The 13,285-nt window shown below is 47.9% G+C and overlaps 1 protein-coding gene and 1 long non-coding RNA gene across 3 annotated transcripts in view; one reads left to right on the forward strand and one right to left on the reverse strand.

Moving 5' to 3' along the window:
- Positions 1 to 6,780: 6,780 nt before the first annotated feature.
- On the reverse strand, positions 6,781 to 10,909 carry LOC137776113 (uncharacterized). 2 transcript variants are annotated; one of them, XR_011076176.1, is made up of 3 exons: positions 10,816 to 10,909; positions 8,842 to 9,038; positions 6,781 to 7,054 (listed from the first exon to the last, which is right to left on the reverse strand). It is a non-coding gene; the product is annotated as an uncharacterized lncRNA (long non-coding RNA). The 2 variants fall into 2 exon arrangements; XR_011076175.1 differs by lacking the exon at positions 10,816 to 10,909 and adding an exon at positions 10,152 to 10,282.
- The window catches only part of CABLES1 (Cdk5 and Abl enzyme substrate 1), a 106,737-nt gene continuing 103,300 nt past the window's right edge, over positions 9,849 to 13,285 (forward strand). Inside the window, exon 1 of the mRNA XM_068562248.1 lies at positions 9,849 to 10,784. Coding sequence (XP_068418349.1) covers positions 9,907 to 10,784 — 878 coding nt within the window. The 5' untranslated portion in view covers positions 9,849 to 9,906. The remainder of the gene's footprint in view (positions 10,785 to 13,285) is intronic.

Genomic DNA, 13,285 nt, shown 5'->3' on the forward strand with positions numbered 1-13,285 from the left:
CAGTCCTCGGATGGTTTGTTTCCAACAGCTTCTCTCGCGTACATCACAAAAGGGGGCCAGGATGCTGTGTCAGCTCTGAATTGTGTCTCAAAGGGCAAATGGAATGTGTGGCCATGGCCAGTGTAGGGACTCCAGAGACCAGGGCCCTCAGCCATCCACCATGTGAGCCCATCTGTAACCAGACTGGAGGGTTGTGACAGTACAAACACAAAGCCTACTTCTCTTTCCACCTGATTAAGGTGTTATTTAGAAAAATGAGACCTTCTTACTCCTTCTTACTTTCCCCTGGGCCCCTGTGTGATGGTGTAGACCAGGAACTCATGCCAGAACGTAGCCAGCATCTGACCCTCTCATCTGTTCTCCCCTCCCCAGGGTACTGTTGGTTCTTTCAGGAATTACAGCTGCCCCCCAGCTTGGAAATCTGGAAGCCAGTTTCTCCTCAGTGCCTCTTGCCCTTGACCCTTCTTTTCCATTCTCACTGCCAATTCCAAGTGTTACTGCCTCGGGCCCAAATGGTTGTAATAGAGTCCTAACATTACTGACCCCATGCCTGTGCATGGCCTGAAATGCCCTATCTCACATGTGCACTAGAGTCCAAGTTCAAATATCACCTTCACTGTGGGGCCTCTCTGACCACCTAGGATTCGGCCTCTCCCTGTGACACAGACCTCTACCCTAAGATGTTACAGAAGGAATTATCCAGGGATCAGCTGTGTGACCAGAAGCACGACCCCATGCTTAACTTTTTTGAGCCTCTGTTTCTTCATAGGTCAGATAGGATAAATAGCGGGGCTTTGGTGAGAATTCAAACTAGAAGGTAGAAATGACCATTTCAGGGCTTGCTCATAAAAGGGAACCCACACTTGTGTCCTTTGCTCTCTTTCTCCAGTTTTCACAGCAGACTGTTAACTCTTTGAGGCCTGGGATCTTGCCTTACTGGGTGCCTTGCAGAGGGCATGGCATAAAGCAGGAGCTCAATGCATGCTGAATGAATAAATACATAAATGGAAGAATGAAGAAAAAACCCTCTCCGATCTTAAGACTCTCTGTTCAACCCCATGTGCACCTTTGCCAAATTAATACTCCTTCAGTTTGGCTTTTGACATATGTGTCACTTATTGTTGAAAAATCACCTATGGGGACTTCCCTGGTGGTCCAGTGGTTAAGACTCCACGCTTCCACTGCTGGGGGCACGGGTTTGATCTCTGGTCTGGGAACTGAGATCCCACATGCTGAGTGGAGCGGCCAAAACAAACAAACAAACAAACCGGATGAAACTTAAAAAAAAAATAAAAAACAAAAATCACCTATGGCTCTCTAGTGCCCATAGGTTCAAATTCCTTCCTTCAGATTCAGGGCTCCTCGTGATCTGGCCCTACATACTGTTTTTTTGGTGTTATTCCTCATGATTCACTGCTACAGTCCTTTTAATGTAGCTGTTCTGGGACGTCTAGTCATTGCCAGCCCTTCCAAAAAGTCCTTTCCTTTCTTATCCTGTCTTTGCACCTTCATTCATACTTGGTTTCCTTACTAAAAGGCATTTCCTTCTCTCTGCCTAAACACCTCCTACTCATCGGTGGCAGAGAAAGCTAGTTGCTTCCTAATATCCCTAAAGAAATTGAAAAAAGTTCCCCAATAATTCCACCATTTAACATTTGGACATAGTTTCTTCCAAGCTTTATTTCTACGTATTTAAAAAATATTTTAAAAAATATTCATTGGGAAGCAGTTTCTATAATGACCACACACTTATTTCTACTTGCATAAACAAAAAGAAGCAAATAAAAATCACCATAATCCTACTATCCTAGCCAGTGATTTACCCCTCTGGTCACATGTACGCTTTAGGCACATATTAGTATTTAAAACAATTCCATTCAATTTTTTCACAAAGTTGAGATATTGTGATCTATCTAGTTTCTACTCTATTTGGTTAGCATTGTTTCAAAACACATTTTTCATGTCATTAAGAAAGCTTGGTAAACATAATTTTTTAAAAAATAGAAGCACAATATCCCATTGTTTGAGTAAACCATAATTTACTTAGTTTTTCCATTGCTCCACATTTAGGGTTTCTTTTTTCAAGTTTCCTTTATTTTAAACAATGCTACGATGAATATTTTTGTGCATAAATGTTTGACCTTGTTTCTCAATAGCTCCTTAGGATTACTGCAGTAACTACATTTCATGAGTGTTTGCCATGTACCAAGCATTAACTGCAACGTTACTGCACTGATTCCTCATAGCAATGCTATAAAAGGTAGATTATCATTCCCATTTCACAGATGAGAAAACTGAAGCACAAAGGGTAACGTGCTCAATGTGCTCAAAACCATGAGAGTGTGGCCAAAATTTAACCCAGCCAGTGTGACTCCCAAGCCCATGCTCTCAGGCGTGAACTTTTTAAGGCTCTTGATACATTTGCCAAATGACTTTCCAGAAAGGTTGTTCCAGTCTACACCAGCAATATAAGAGTGTCCATCACTCTTATTTCTCCTTTTTTCAAGTGATTGGTAGGCATTTGCATTTCAGTTTCTCTGGGCCGTCTCTTCATGTGGTTTGCCCATCTATCAGTGAAGGTTACCACAGACCACTAATTAGCTCAGCTAAACTTCCAGTGGCAGGCAAAGTGGTGATGTTTCCCCCAGAATCTGGCCACATTCGTCCCACTCTGACGTGAGAGTGACCTAACAAACGCAAACACTATAAAATAACATTTTTATACTGGGAGACATAGAGCCTTCTAGGCCTATCGATTTGTGCACAGTCTAGAGGAGCTTTCATCTGGAAGCCAGCGCCATATGTAATTTGCATGTTCAGGAAATTACATAATTACATAAGAAGTGCTATAATTACATAAGAAGTGCTTTCTTCTTTGTACGTGAGATGCTTATTCATGCATATCAGTATAATTTCAAAAGAAATAAAAACAGGTTAATTTCAAAGAGAATCAAGAGTTTGCTATAATTGAAGTATAAAAGTATCACAGTGAAGAAAATTCATTGATTTTTCTTTAAAATGCCAATATCATAAAAATTCTGCAATTGGATTTTGGGTGGCATTATGGGCATGAACAATCCCCTTTTGGAAGACTGAGGCCATCTCAGGGTAGCATCTGAAATGTTTTTTTTTTTTTCTTTTTTTAAAATTTTTATTTATTTATTTATTTGTGGCTGTGTTGGGTCTTCATTTCCGTGCAAGGGCTTTCTCTAGTTGTGGCAAGCGGGCGCCACTCTTCATCGCGGTGCGCGGGCCTCTCACTGTCGCGGCCGCTCTTGTTGCGGAGCACAGGCTCCAGACGCGCAGGCTCAGTAATTGTGGCTCACGGGCCCAGCTGCTCCGCGGCATGTGGGATCCTCCCAGACCAGGGCTCGAACCCGTGTCCCCTGCATTGGCAGGCAGATTCTCAACCACTGCGCCACCAGGGAAGCCCTGTATTTTTTTTTTTTAAACACAGTATATTTATTGACTTATTTATTTATTATAAATTTATTTATTTATTTATTTATTTTTGGCTGCGTTGGGTCTTCATTGCTGCTTGCGGGCTTTCTCTAGCTGCGGTGAGCAGGGGTTACTCCTCGTTGCGGTGCGCAGGCTTCTCCTTGCGGTGGCTTCTCTTGTTGCTGAGCACGGGCTCTAGGCATGCGGGCTTCAGTAGTTGTGGCACACAGGCTTAGTTGCTCTGCGGCATGTGGGATCTTCCCGGACCAGGGCTCGAATCCATGTCCCCGAACCCATGTCCCCTGCATTGGCAGGCGTATTCTTAACCATTGCTCCACCAGGGAAGCCCTGAAATGTATTTTTCTTAACACAGTTTGGACGCCACGTTCCTTCCAGGGCAGTTAATGCCTTGGGCAGTGGAACGGGACATCCACTGCTCACCAGTCTGGCGTGCTTCTCTGGGGTCCCTTGTATACTCGCATCAGCCACCATTCACGAGCACCCACTATGTGTTAGACAGTGGGAGGTGTTCTACACATGCCTTGGTTCTCATCTGCACAGTAACCATGCGAGGTGAACAGGATTTGCTCCAGCCTTGAGATGAAGAAGCCGAGGCCCAGCAGTCACAGGTTAGCGGGAGAGCTCGGAACCTGAAAACCCGAACCTGGGCCCGTTGGCTGCACCCCGCTGGCGGAGGGCTAGTGGAATGGACCACTTATTATGAATGGCTATCCCTCCTCCTTCACAACTGGCTGGGCTGCATCCAAGGGAGAATTTTGGTGGATCAGAAGAAATCTGAAGAGTAAATGCATTTGCACTACTGTTTCGGGGATCTACACTCTAAAGACACTGTGACAGTGACGAAGGGTTACTGGCACTTGTCTCCCCAGACTGACAGCTATCAAAATCCATTCTTGCCCTGAGCTGTCGTCCTTGAAAAATTAGTAACACACACTTACGTGACCGTTCATACAGTCCAATGGACATGCCCTGTTGCCTACTTTTCTCGGCTTCTCATACGAGTTATAAAAGTCTGAAGGCACTCCATTGTGCTAGGCAGGTACTGTGGTAAAACGTCCTTCTTCCTCTTTCCTCCACGTAGTGTGAGGCGTCTGGAGACAAAATGATCCTGTTTGGGCCGATGAGTTAACAATGCCAGGGGCTGCTGGTGCCAGTTACTGAGGGATGGGCAGGTCCCCAGACAGGAAAAGGAGACTTGGAGGATGGGATCCTGGCCAGTAGCAGGAATGCCATTTCCTCTGGGCATCTTCTCCTGCGTAGGGAGAGGAGAGTGCCCTAGATGGGTGGTGCTGGGGGGCAAAAGTTGAAATAGCCCCTACTCTAGGAGGTATGCCGGGGGCTTGGTTGACCCCTGTGCATATAGCTCTCTCTCTCTCTCTTTTTAAAATACCTGATATATTTTGGTGAAAATATTTCCATGCCTTTTCTGCTATTAGCTTGAGGGCTGCAGGGTAGGATCATTGCTACTCACAGAACATAAGCCAGAACCGAGCATGGGATTGGCATTTAGGAAATATTGAGACGAGGACTATAAGGAAGTCATATTCTGTAAGTTGCTCTGTGTGGCTGTCTGTTACTCATTGAGTTTATTTCTTCGTTAAATATCCCTGAGCTTCTAGTCAAGTCATATTTAAATGCTGCATCTAGTCTCAGATGTCCTGGAGAATTAAGTAAGGAAATTAAGGTATCTATGCCAAACTGTAAAGGGGGAAACAATACCCCCCCATCGATTTCCCTCCCCTTCTCCCAGGATAACAGAAATGATGATTAAGAGTCCCGACGGGAAGGTGAATTTCAGGGAGAACAGTTGGGCTGTTAACGACTGTCTCTTGGATATTCTCCATTTCTAGTCTTGGAAAATCTAACTTTCATCTGATTAAGGAAAGTAGCAGGTTTCTCATCGGCACTATGCCTATATTTTACGCCTATAAAAAGCAGGCAACAGCCTGCACTTTTAGGGAACATGCCATACAATAATCTGTTCTGAACTGGAGCTGACATCTGAAGATTCTCATGGGCCTACCTGCCTGACAGTAGTGAAAACTACAAAAACCTAGAACCGAAAACATCCTGGCCTTTGTTAGGAGCACCTTCTATATTTTGCATTTTTCTAATAATAGCTACCTAAAGATACTCTGCTAGTTACATCATCATACTGTCACTAATCCTCACAACTCTGCAAGGTAAAATATTACACTAAACCTACCTTTACAGACGAGGCAACAAACGCAAAAATTTTGTAATTTTCCCAAGCAGGAGGCCCCAAAGGTCATAAGCTTGTAAGGGCCTAAGCTGGCATCAGAACCCCTTGTTATTGCCACTTATGTCAGATGGCTTCTGATATGACTGATATCCACTGTTTTCTCTAAGCTAATTTTCAGACTTCTTGGTCTGCGGAATTATTTTTTTTAAAGGATCAGTGATTACTTGTAGGTTCTTTTTTCTTTTTTAAATTGACTCCCATGTATGTCAGTCAAAACAGTTTGTGCATGCAATTACAGTTTTCAGAATGGGTGCTTGGAATGGAGCAATATGAAAAGAAATGGAAAAATAATCAAACCTTGGCAACTGGTTTAGTAAGAATTATACTTCTAAGCTTGCAATCCATGAGGAATTTGCAGAATTTCCTCTTCCTGAACTGAACTTCTTCCTTCCTTCATTTCCCAGGTCAGCTTAAATCCTGGCTCTTGCTTGAGGCCTCCCCTCAAATGAAAAGCTCCTCTTTCACACTATGATAATATGTATAGAGTGTTCCAGTCAGATTGCTCATTTGATCACTTCATCAGAGTCTGCCTTACCATTTTACTGAAATGTCCTGAGCTTTTGGTTTTCACTGCTTTCAATGTCAAGGGCACAAGGGCTAAAGGTTACACTTCTTTTTATCCCTTTTGTAGCAAGATGGTGCTGTGCACCTAGAAGTTGCTCAGTAATACTTGATGCATGTATAAATAGGTGAAAAATAAGTGAATTTGGAAAAATTCAGGGAGTAAGTAGATTAGGATGGTATAGTAACAGACATTTTAAAAAGTACTTTAAAGTTTATAAAATGCTTCTCAAGCAACCTCATTTGTACCTCAGAATAACCCAGAGGAAACTGGCTTGGAGAGGTTAAGAGACTTACTCTTGAAACCCAGATCCCTCTCCTCTAAAGCTTGTTTTATTTCCATTATAGTTGACTCTTAATTATGAATATGAGATTAAATGTGGAGACAGCCCCCCCCATAAAACATCCTCACCAGCAGAGGGCGCAAGAATATGTATGGGTCTTGGAGTAAGATTTGCATACTGACCCAGCCACTTTTTTTTTTAATATAAATTTATTTATTTATTTATTTATTTTTGGCTGCGTTGGGTCTTCGTTGCTGTGTGTGGGTTTTCTCTAGTTGTGGCGAGCGGGGGCTACCCTTCGTTGCGGTGCGCAGGCTTCTCACTGCAGTGACTTCTCTTGTTGTGGAGCACCAGCTCTAGGCGAGCCGGCTCAGTAGTCGGGGCTCGCGGGTTCTAGAGCGCAGGTTCAGTAGTTGTGGCGCACCGGCTTAGTTGCACCGCGGCATCTGGGATCTTCCCGGACCAGGGCTCGAACCCGTGTCCCCTGCATTGACAGGTGGCTTCTTAACCACTGCGCCACCAGGGAAGCCCCTGGCCCAGCCACTTTAAGAGCTAGTGACCTTGGGCAAATCATTTTATTTTTCTGAGCCTCATCTGTAAACTATTGATGATAATCTCCCCTCCCCCCAGCACTGCAGCGTAGTTATAAGGATTAGAAATAGTCTGTGGCTAGCACATAGTAGATGAACAGTAAATTGTATCTCTCCTGATCCCCATAAGAAGATCACAGGAGCGGTTTGGAGGTTAAATTGATATTAATTCTTGTTTGATGTTTTAATAAATATTTGAAATTAGTTTGCATATTTGACCCTTAAAATAGCTTAAATGGGCAAAGAAATGAATATTGATGAAAAAATTTTAATACCCTATGCTGGCAAGAGTGAGGAAGCCAATTGGAACAACTTTTCTGGATAGAAAGCCTTAAAAATATGGTATGTCCTTTGCCCCAAAATCCATTTAACCTAAGAAAATAATATTGGATGGTAGCAAGATTTAGCAAAACAAAGGATGTCATCATCACTCTTTATAACAGTAAAAGAGGAAACAACCTAAATGTTCAATGTAGGGCACAGGCTTAATAATTATAGTTTCTCCATCAAACTGAACACTGTGCAGTCATTAAAGTGATGTTATAGAAAAATATTCTAAAAGGAAGGATGATCGCAACACAGCAAGCAAAGATCACAAGACACAAACAGCCCGCTTTAACTTTTGTTTAAAAATATACACAGGACAGAAATCAAAATTTCCATAGGAGATGTGATTGTTAGTAAAGCTTTTTTTTTTTTCCTACTTCTCTTTGTTTATCTTATTCTCTAAATGTTCTGCAATAAACATGTATCACTTTTTTGATAAAAATAGTTTTTTCTTTTACATGTGCAGAGTTGGTGTTTTTTTTAAACACTGCCTGTCAGCACAACCAGACCAGTGGTCAAGTAAATTAAGTTAGTTGTAATAAAGTAACTTGGAAGTTTCAAGTAGTTAGTTGAAGAGAGTAATTAAAATCCTAATGAAATTACACAGCACTGGTCGCTTAGCTGCAGTAAGGCTGCTCTAAATATAGACACTGGGTTCCACTTTCTCAAAAGGCCTAAAAATGGCATAACATAAAAAATGAACAATTGTTCATGTAAAGGGCCATGTGCCATGTTTGTCCTAAACCACTGTAACCCGAACTCACCCATATCTCATCCTCCAGGCTGGCTGCATGTCTCTGGAAGGGTGTATTTGCTCTACATTACTCAATTTACTTTCTTGAACTTGAAATGGAGTGGAATTTCAATGTACAGTTACCCATTAGCTCCAAGGCTAAATTTAAACCTTTAATTAAATTAATCCCTTGATCTTAAACACATTGCTTCTCCCTCAGGAAAGTGTAGAGGGTTTCTTAGATGTCACAGAACTCAAGTCAGTGTGACAATTGTTCCTACTGCATTTGGTAAGTCACCCGAACCGCATAGGGAAATCTGCAGGCGTTTTCGGATGGCTCATGGTAACCCCCCACCACTCCAACCCCCCCAGGACAGGCATTTGTTGGGCGTGGGTTTGGGGTACAGAATTCTGCCACCCCTCACAGATCCAGAGCTGCAGCTTGGACAGGTACTCATCTTTACAGAAGATATTGTAGGTACCAGACGGATGTTTATGAAATAAATGACAGAAAGTAGCTGTGCATATTGTTCCCAGTTTATATGGGAGGAAAAGAGATCACAACCCACAAAAATTTGCAAGGTGACAAGGGGAAAAGGTTGTGAGGCCATCTTAGCTTACCTTGGTCTTCATGGAAAACGGAGCACGTTTCTGGGCCGAAGTAAAAATTGATGTTGGCCTTTGCTAAGAAAGAGATGAAAAGTGACAGCACCATCAAATGGAGATGTGTCAATTAGTCTGGCCACACGTTTGATGTTCGAGCCTGGGTTCTGACGCACTCTCGGGTGTGCATTTAAATCAGGGGCTGCATCCTCAGTCTGCGAATGAATGAAACACAAACTCAACGGTTAGCGACAGCTTTATGGTGGGACTGTCCACATAAGGGGTGTGTAACTATTAATAAGGATGTATTTCTCGGGGCCCAACAGCAGCGCAGGATCCAGTTAACAAGCTCGCGGGCCAAATCTCCGCGTCGCTCCAATTAATTGTCCCGCAGACCCACAACTCTCCTGGGACCACATTTTCACGCGGTGACTCATGGGGTTCTGCTCGCGCCCCCAGTTCCCAGTCCAAGCGCTACGAGGAAACGTGCTACCTCCCTCACCTGGGCGCGCGCCCTGGGAGCCACCAACTCTCCCCGCAGTCGGCCCGGACTACCTGGACCGCCCGGCCGATCCCTCGCCCCGCCACCCGCTCGGCTTTCCCTTCCTCCTCCTCTTCCTCCTCCTCCGGCCCCCCGCCTCCGGCCGCCAGCCTCCGCGGCTGCCGCCTGCGGCTTTGTTTTCCTCCCAGGTTTCATTCCCCACACGTGATACAGTGTTTTTGCAAAGAGCGCTTCGGAGCGCGAGCGCGGGGCGCGCGCACCTATAAATACGGACACCGGGGCCCGAGAGTCGGAGACTGCGGGGTCTGAGAGGGCCCGGGACCGAACCCCCAGGCTGCTGGCGGGCGGGCAGACGGCCAGCGAGCCAGCAAGCCGCGCGCGTGGGCCGGAGCGGCGGCGCCCCCCGCCAGAGCACCGAGGGGCGAGCATGGCCCGCCCGCTGGGGGGCCGGGCCGCCGCGCACGCCGCCCGCGCCCCGCGCCCTGCCCAGCCCGGGTCACCGGCGCTCGCGCCCGCCGCTTAGCACTCGGGCGCCGCTCGCTTCTCCGGGCATCGCGGAAATATCTCCGCAGACGGACACAATGGCGGCGACTGCCGCCACCACGGCCGCCACTGCCGGCAAGGCCGTCCGCAGCAGCAGCAGCAGCAGCGCCGGCACCGACGCCGCGGGCACCAGAAGATTGCAGCAGCCGCCGCAGCAGCAGCCTCAGCCCGCGGCCGCCGCGCCGGCCCAGCCGCCGCCGCAGCCGCCGCTGCCGCCGCCCGAGCCCCCCAGGAAGCCGCGCATGGACCCGCGGCGCCGCCAGGCTGCCCTCTCCTTCCTCACCAACATCTCGCTGGACGGACGGCCGCCGCTGCAGGACGAGGAGTGGGCCGGCGGCGAGGAGAGCGGCGCGGCCAAGCCGGGCGCCGGCAGCGCCTGCGGCGCGAGGACTCGGCTCAGCCTGCTCGCCGCCGCCGAGCGGGGCGGTTGCGGCGCGCTCGCCGCGGCGGGCACGGCGGCGGCGTTGGCAGCTGGATCGGGCCCCTGCCACCCGCCGCCCTCGCCGCTGCCGCCCCTGGTCCCCGGCGGCCACGCGACCGTCCTCGGCCCCGGGGCGGCCCGAGGGTTTGCGAGCCCCCTGGGCGCGGGCCGGACATCGGGGGAGCAATTGCAGCCGCCCCGGCCCGCGCCTCTCACCGCCTGCGTTCAGCCGCAGCTGCCCGACGGGCCCGGGGGCGCCGGGCAGGACGAGTTGGAGGAGGACGACGCCTTTATCAGCGTGCACGTGCCGGCGGCCGCCTTCTTGGGCTCCGGGACCCCCGGGAGTGGGAGCGGTAGTCGGGGCCGCCTCAACTCTTTCACTCAGGGAATCCTGCCGCTCGCCTTCTCCAGGCAGACCTCGCAGAACTACTGTTCCCTGGAGCAGCCGGGCCAGGGGGGCAGCACCAGCGCCTTCGAGCAGCTGCAGAGGTCCCGGTGAGTATCCAGGACGCCACGCGCGCCTTACCTCGCGTCCCTCCCGGCCCGCTCTCTGCTGCGGGACTCGGTCGCTCCCAATTCCCGCGCGCTGCCGGATCCCTGGGCTTCTGGCGCGAATTCCAAACTACGAGGGCACGCGGAAGAGGGAAGGTCTCTAGGGAGCGTGTGTGCGTGTTCACACGTGTGTGCGTGTTCACACGTGTGTGCACGAGCCGGGCACTCACAGAGCAGAAGCACCATGTTCATGCAGTGGGTCCCGAGTTAGGGCTTGCGGGAGCCCACTAAAAAGCGGCACCAAAACCTCCCACTGCACGGAGGAGATCACGAACTTCCAGAAACCCGGTCTGGACCCGGAGAAGCACTCTCCTTGAGCCAGGCAAGACTAGGCGGGGCGCAGAGTTGAGCCGTGGGTCCGGCCGGCGGCTAAGCGGCGCGTGTGAGCCTAAACTTGTCGCAGACACGCCGTGAATCCTTCCTGAGAAGTTCTGCCTGCGCTCAAAGTATTCCAGTGTCCCAGGAGAACTTGGCGTTTTCCTTTTGCTTTTCTAAGAAAAGGGAAGTCTTTATGTTCCCTTGAACCAGGCCTTGGGGGTGGGGGACAGGGAGGAAATAGGGCTTGAGGATCCTTTTTTCCATTCCAAGGTGAATTTGCTGAAATTAGTGGAAAGGTGGTTGTGTTCGCTCGCTTAAGTCATCTGCGGGTATCAAGCATCTTAGCAAAACCGTGAAATGTTGGACACTTGCTTATTCAGGAAATGGCTAGAGCTTGTCACTTATGTTCCAGGGACAGTCGGGGAGCTAGGTCTGCATCAGGCAGTGGGACTGGAGGTTGGGAGAGAACAGGAGTGGGGAGCCTCAAGGAAGTGCAGACCTGTTCCCTGGGAGGCTTGTTACTTAGGAAGGCCTCTTAGGCTCCCTATGGCTCAGTTATTTTAACCTCCTGGGGCTTCAGTTTCCCCTTCTGGAATGGGACCTTGCCAACATGTTGCAGGCCTCAAGGTGAGAAGGGGGAACCTTTCCTGTTACAGCCTCTCTCCTGTAATGCTCATCTGAACACTTAGGCTTTTTCTGGCCTAAGTAAGAAGGTGGCCTGTTGGAAAACTTAACTTCCTCCTGCAGTGGACAGATGGGAAAGAGCAAGCCAGGCTCCTGCAGAATTTTGTTCTGAGTCTGTTTCTTCCCAAGTGGTGAAATCATGACCCTGCTTGGTATGTAACATCCTAGGCTGAGTGCACATGGGCTGCGGGCAGGGGTGTGGAGCGGTCGAATAGCTCTGTGACTGCATGGATGATTAGTGACGCTGCGCACAGGTGACAGCCTGGGCCTGGCATTTCTTGTCAGAGCATGCCTCTCCCCGTTACTGGGCCAGTGCACAGGAGGGGAGGGGAATCCCTTCCGTTCTGGGTGAGTGGTTCGGACTCAGCAGTTTCTGGGCAGCTTGACATCATGCACTGGCTCTTAATGACTCTATAGTTTAAGCATGAGCCCAGCTTGTCCAGCGGGTCAGGACAGGAGTTGTAATAAACATACATGTTATTCTAAGCCAGTGTGCAAGATTGGCCTGTGTCTCATAGTAGACAGATGTGTTCCCATGCTCAAAACATCTGGAGATCAAATTACTTCACACTTTGTCTCCAAGAATCTCATTTCAGAGGACACGGAGGATCTTGTGTGTTGATATTTCTGATACAAAAAATAGCCAGATTTAATCTCTGAACCTATAAATATGAACCCCTTGGATGTTTTATTGATTTCCCCCCCCCCAACACACACATTAAGATGAGTTAGTCAGTATAAGATGCTTCCTTAACCTGACAGTCACATTCATCTTACTACTTCGGAATTATCCATATCCGGCAACTTGACGGACGTTTAAAACATTACATCTGTCAACAGAAATAGTGTCAAATTTAATGTGCAGAGAGGAAGTAAATGGGTAAAACAGAGATTTAAGAAAGGCCGTGAAGAGCTAGCATGGCCGCTACTCATGGAGTGGCCAGGAACTTGGAATCTCCTAGGACACTTTGTTTCCTACACCACCCTGCTTGCAAGAATTTTGTCAGAAGTGTGGTGCTTTTGTGATCACTAGAGAGTACTTCCACCTGCCTAGATGAATGGTAATGTGGAGTGCAGACTCATATGAATAAGGCCCAGGCCAACTTAAAGAATGTCATTTGTTTTCCTGGTATGCCTCCCTTTAAGAAATTCTCCTAGCCTGGGTGGTTCCATATACTACTTCATAGATGTTCTCCTGGGGTGTTGTTTTTAAATCATATTATGCTTTCCTTGGATTTGTTGCTTGCAATGTAAAGAATTCCAAACAACCTTCCTGCTCAAAACTGAGTTCTTGGACCTTCAGAGCTCTTACAAATGCAAACGCTCAGGCCCTACTCTGGACTACTTGAGTGCAAACTTGCATTTTAACAAGATCCCCAGATGATTCATATACAAGTGAAAGTTTGGAAAGCACTGCCATAGTTAACTGAAATCTGCCTTTT

This window comes from Eschrichtius robustus, chromosome 14 (assembly GCF_028021215.1).
Source record: "Eschrichtius robustus isolate mEscRob2 chromosome 14, mEscRob2.pri, whole genome shotgun sequence".
In the NCBI taxonomy this organism is placed as follows: domain Eukaryota; kingdom Metazoa; phylum Chordata; class Mammalia; order Artiodactyla; family Eschrichtiidae; genus Eschrichtius; species Eschrichtius robustus.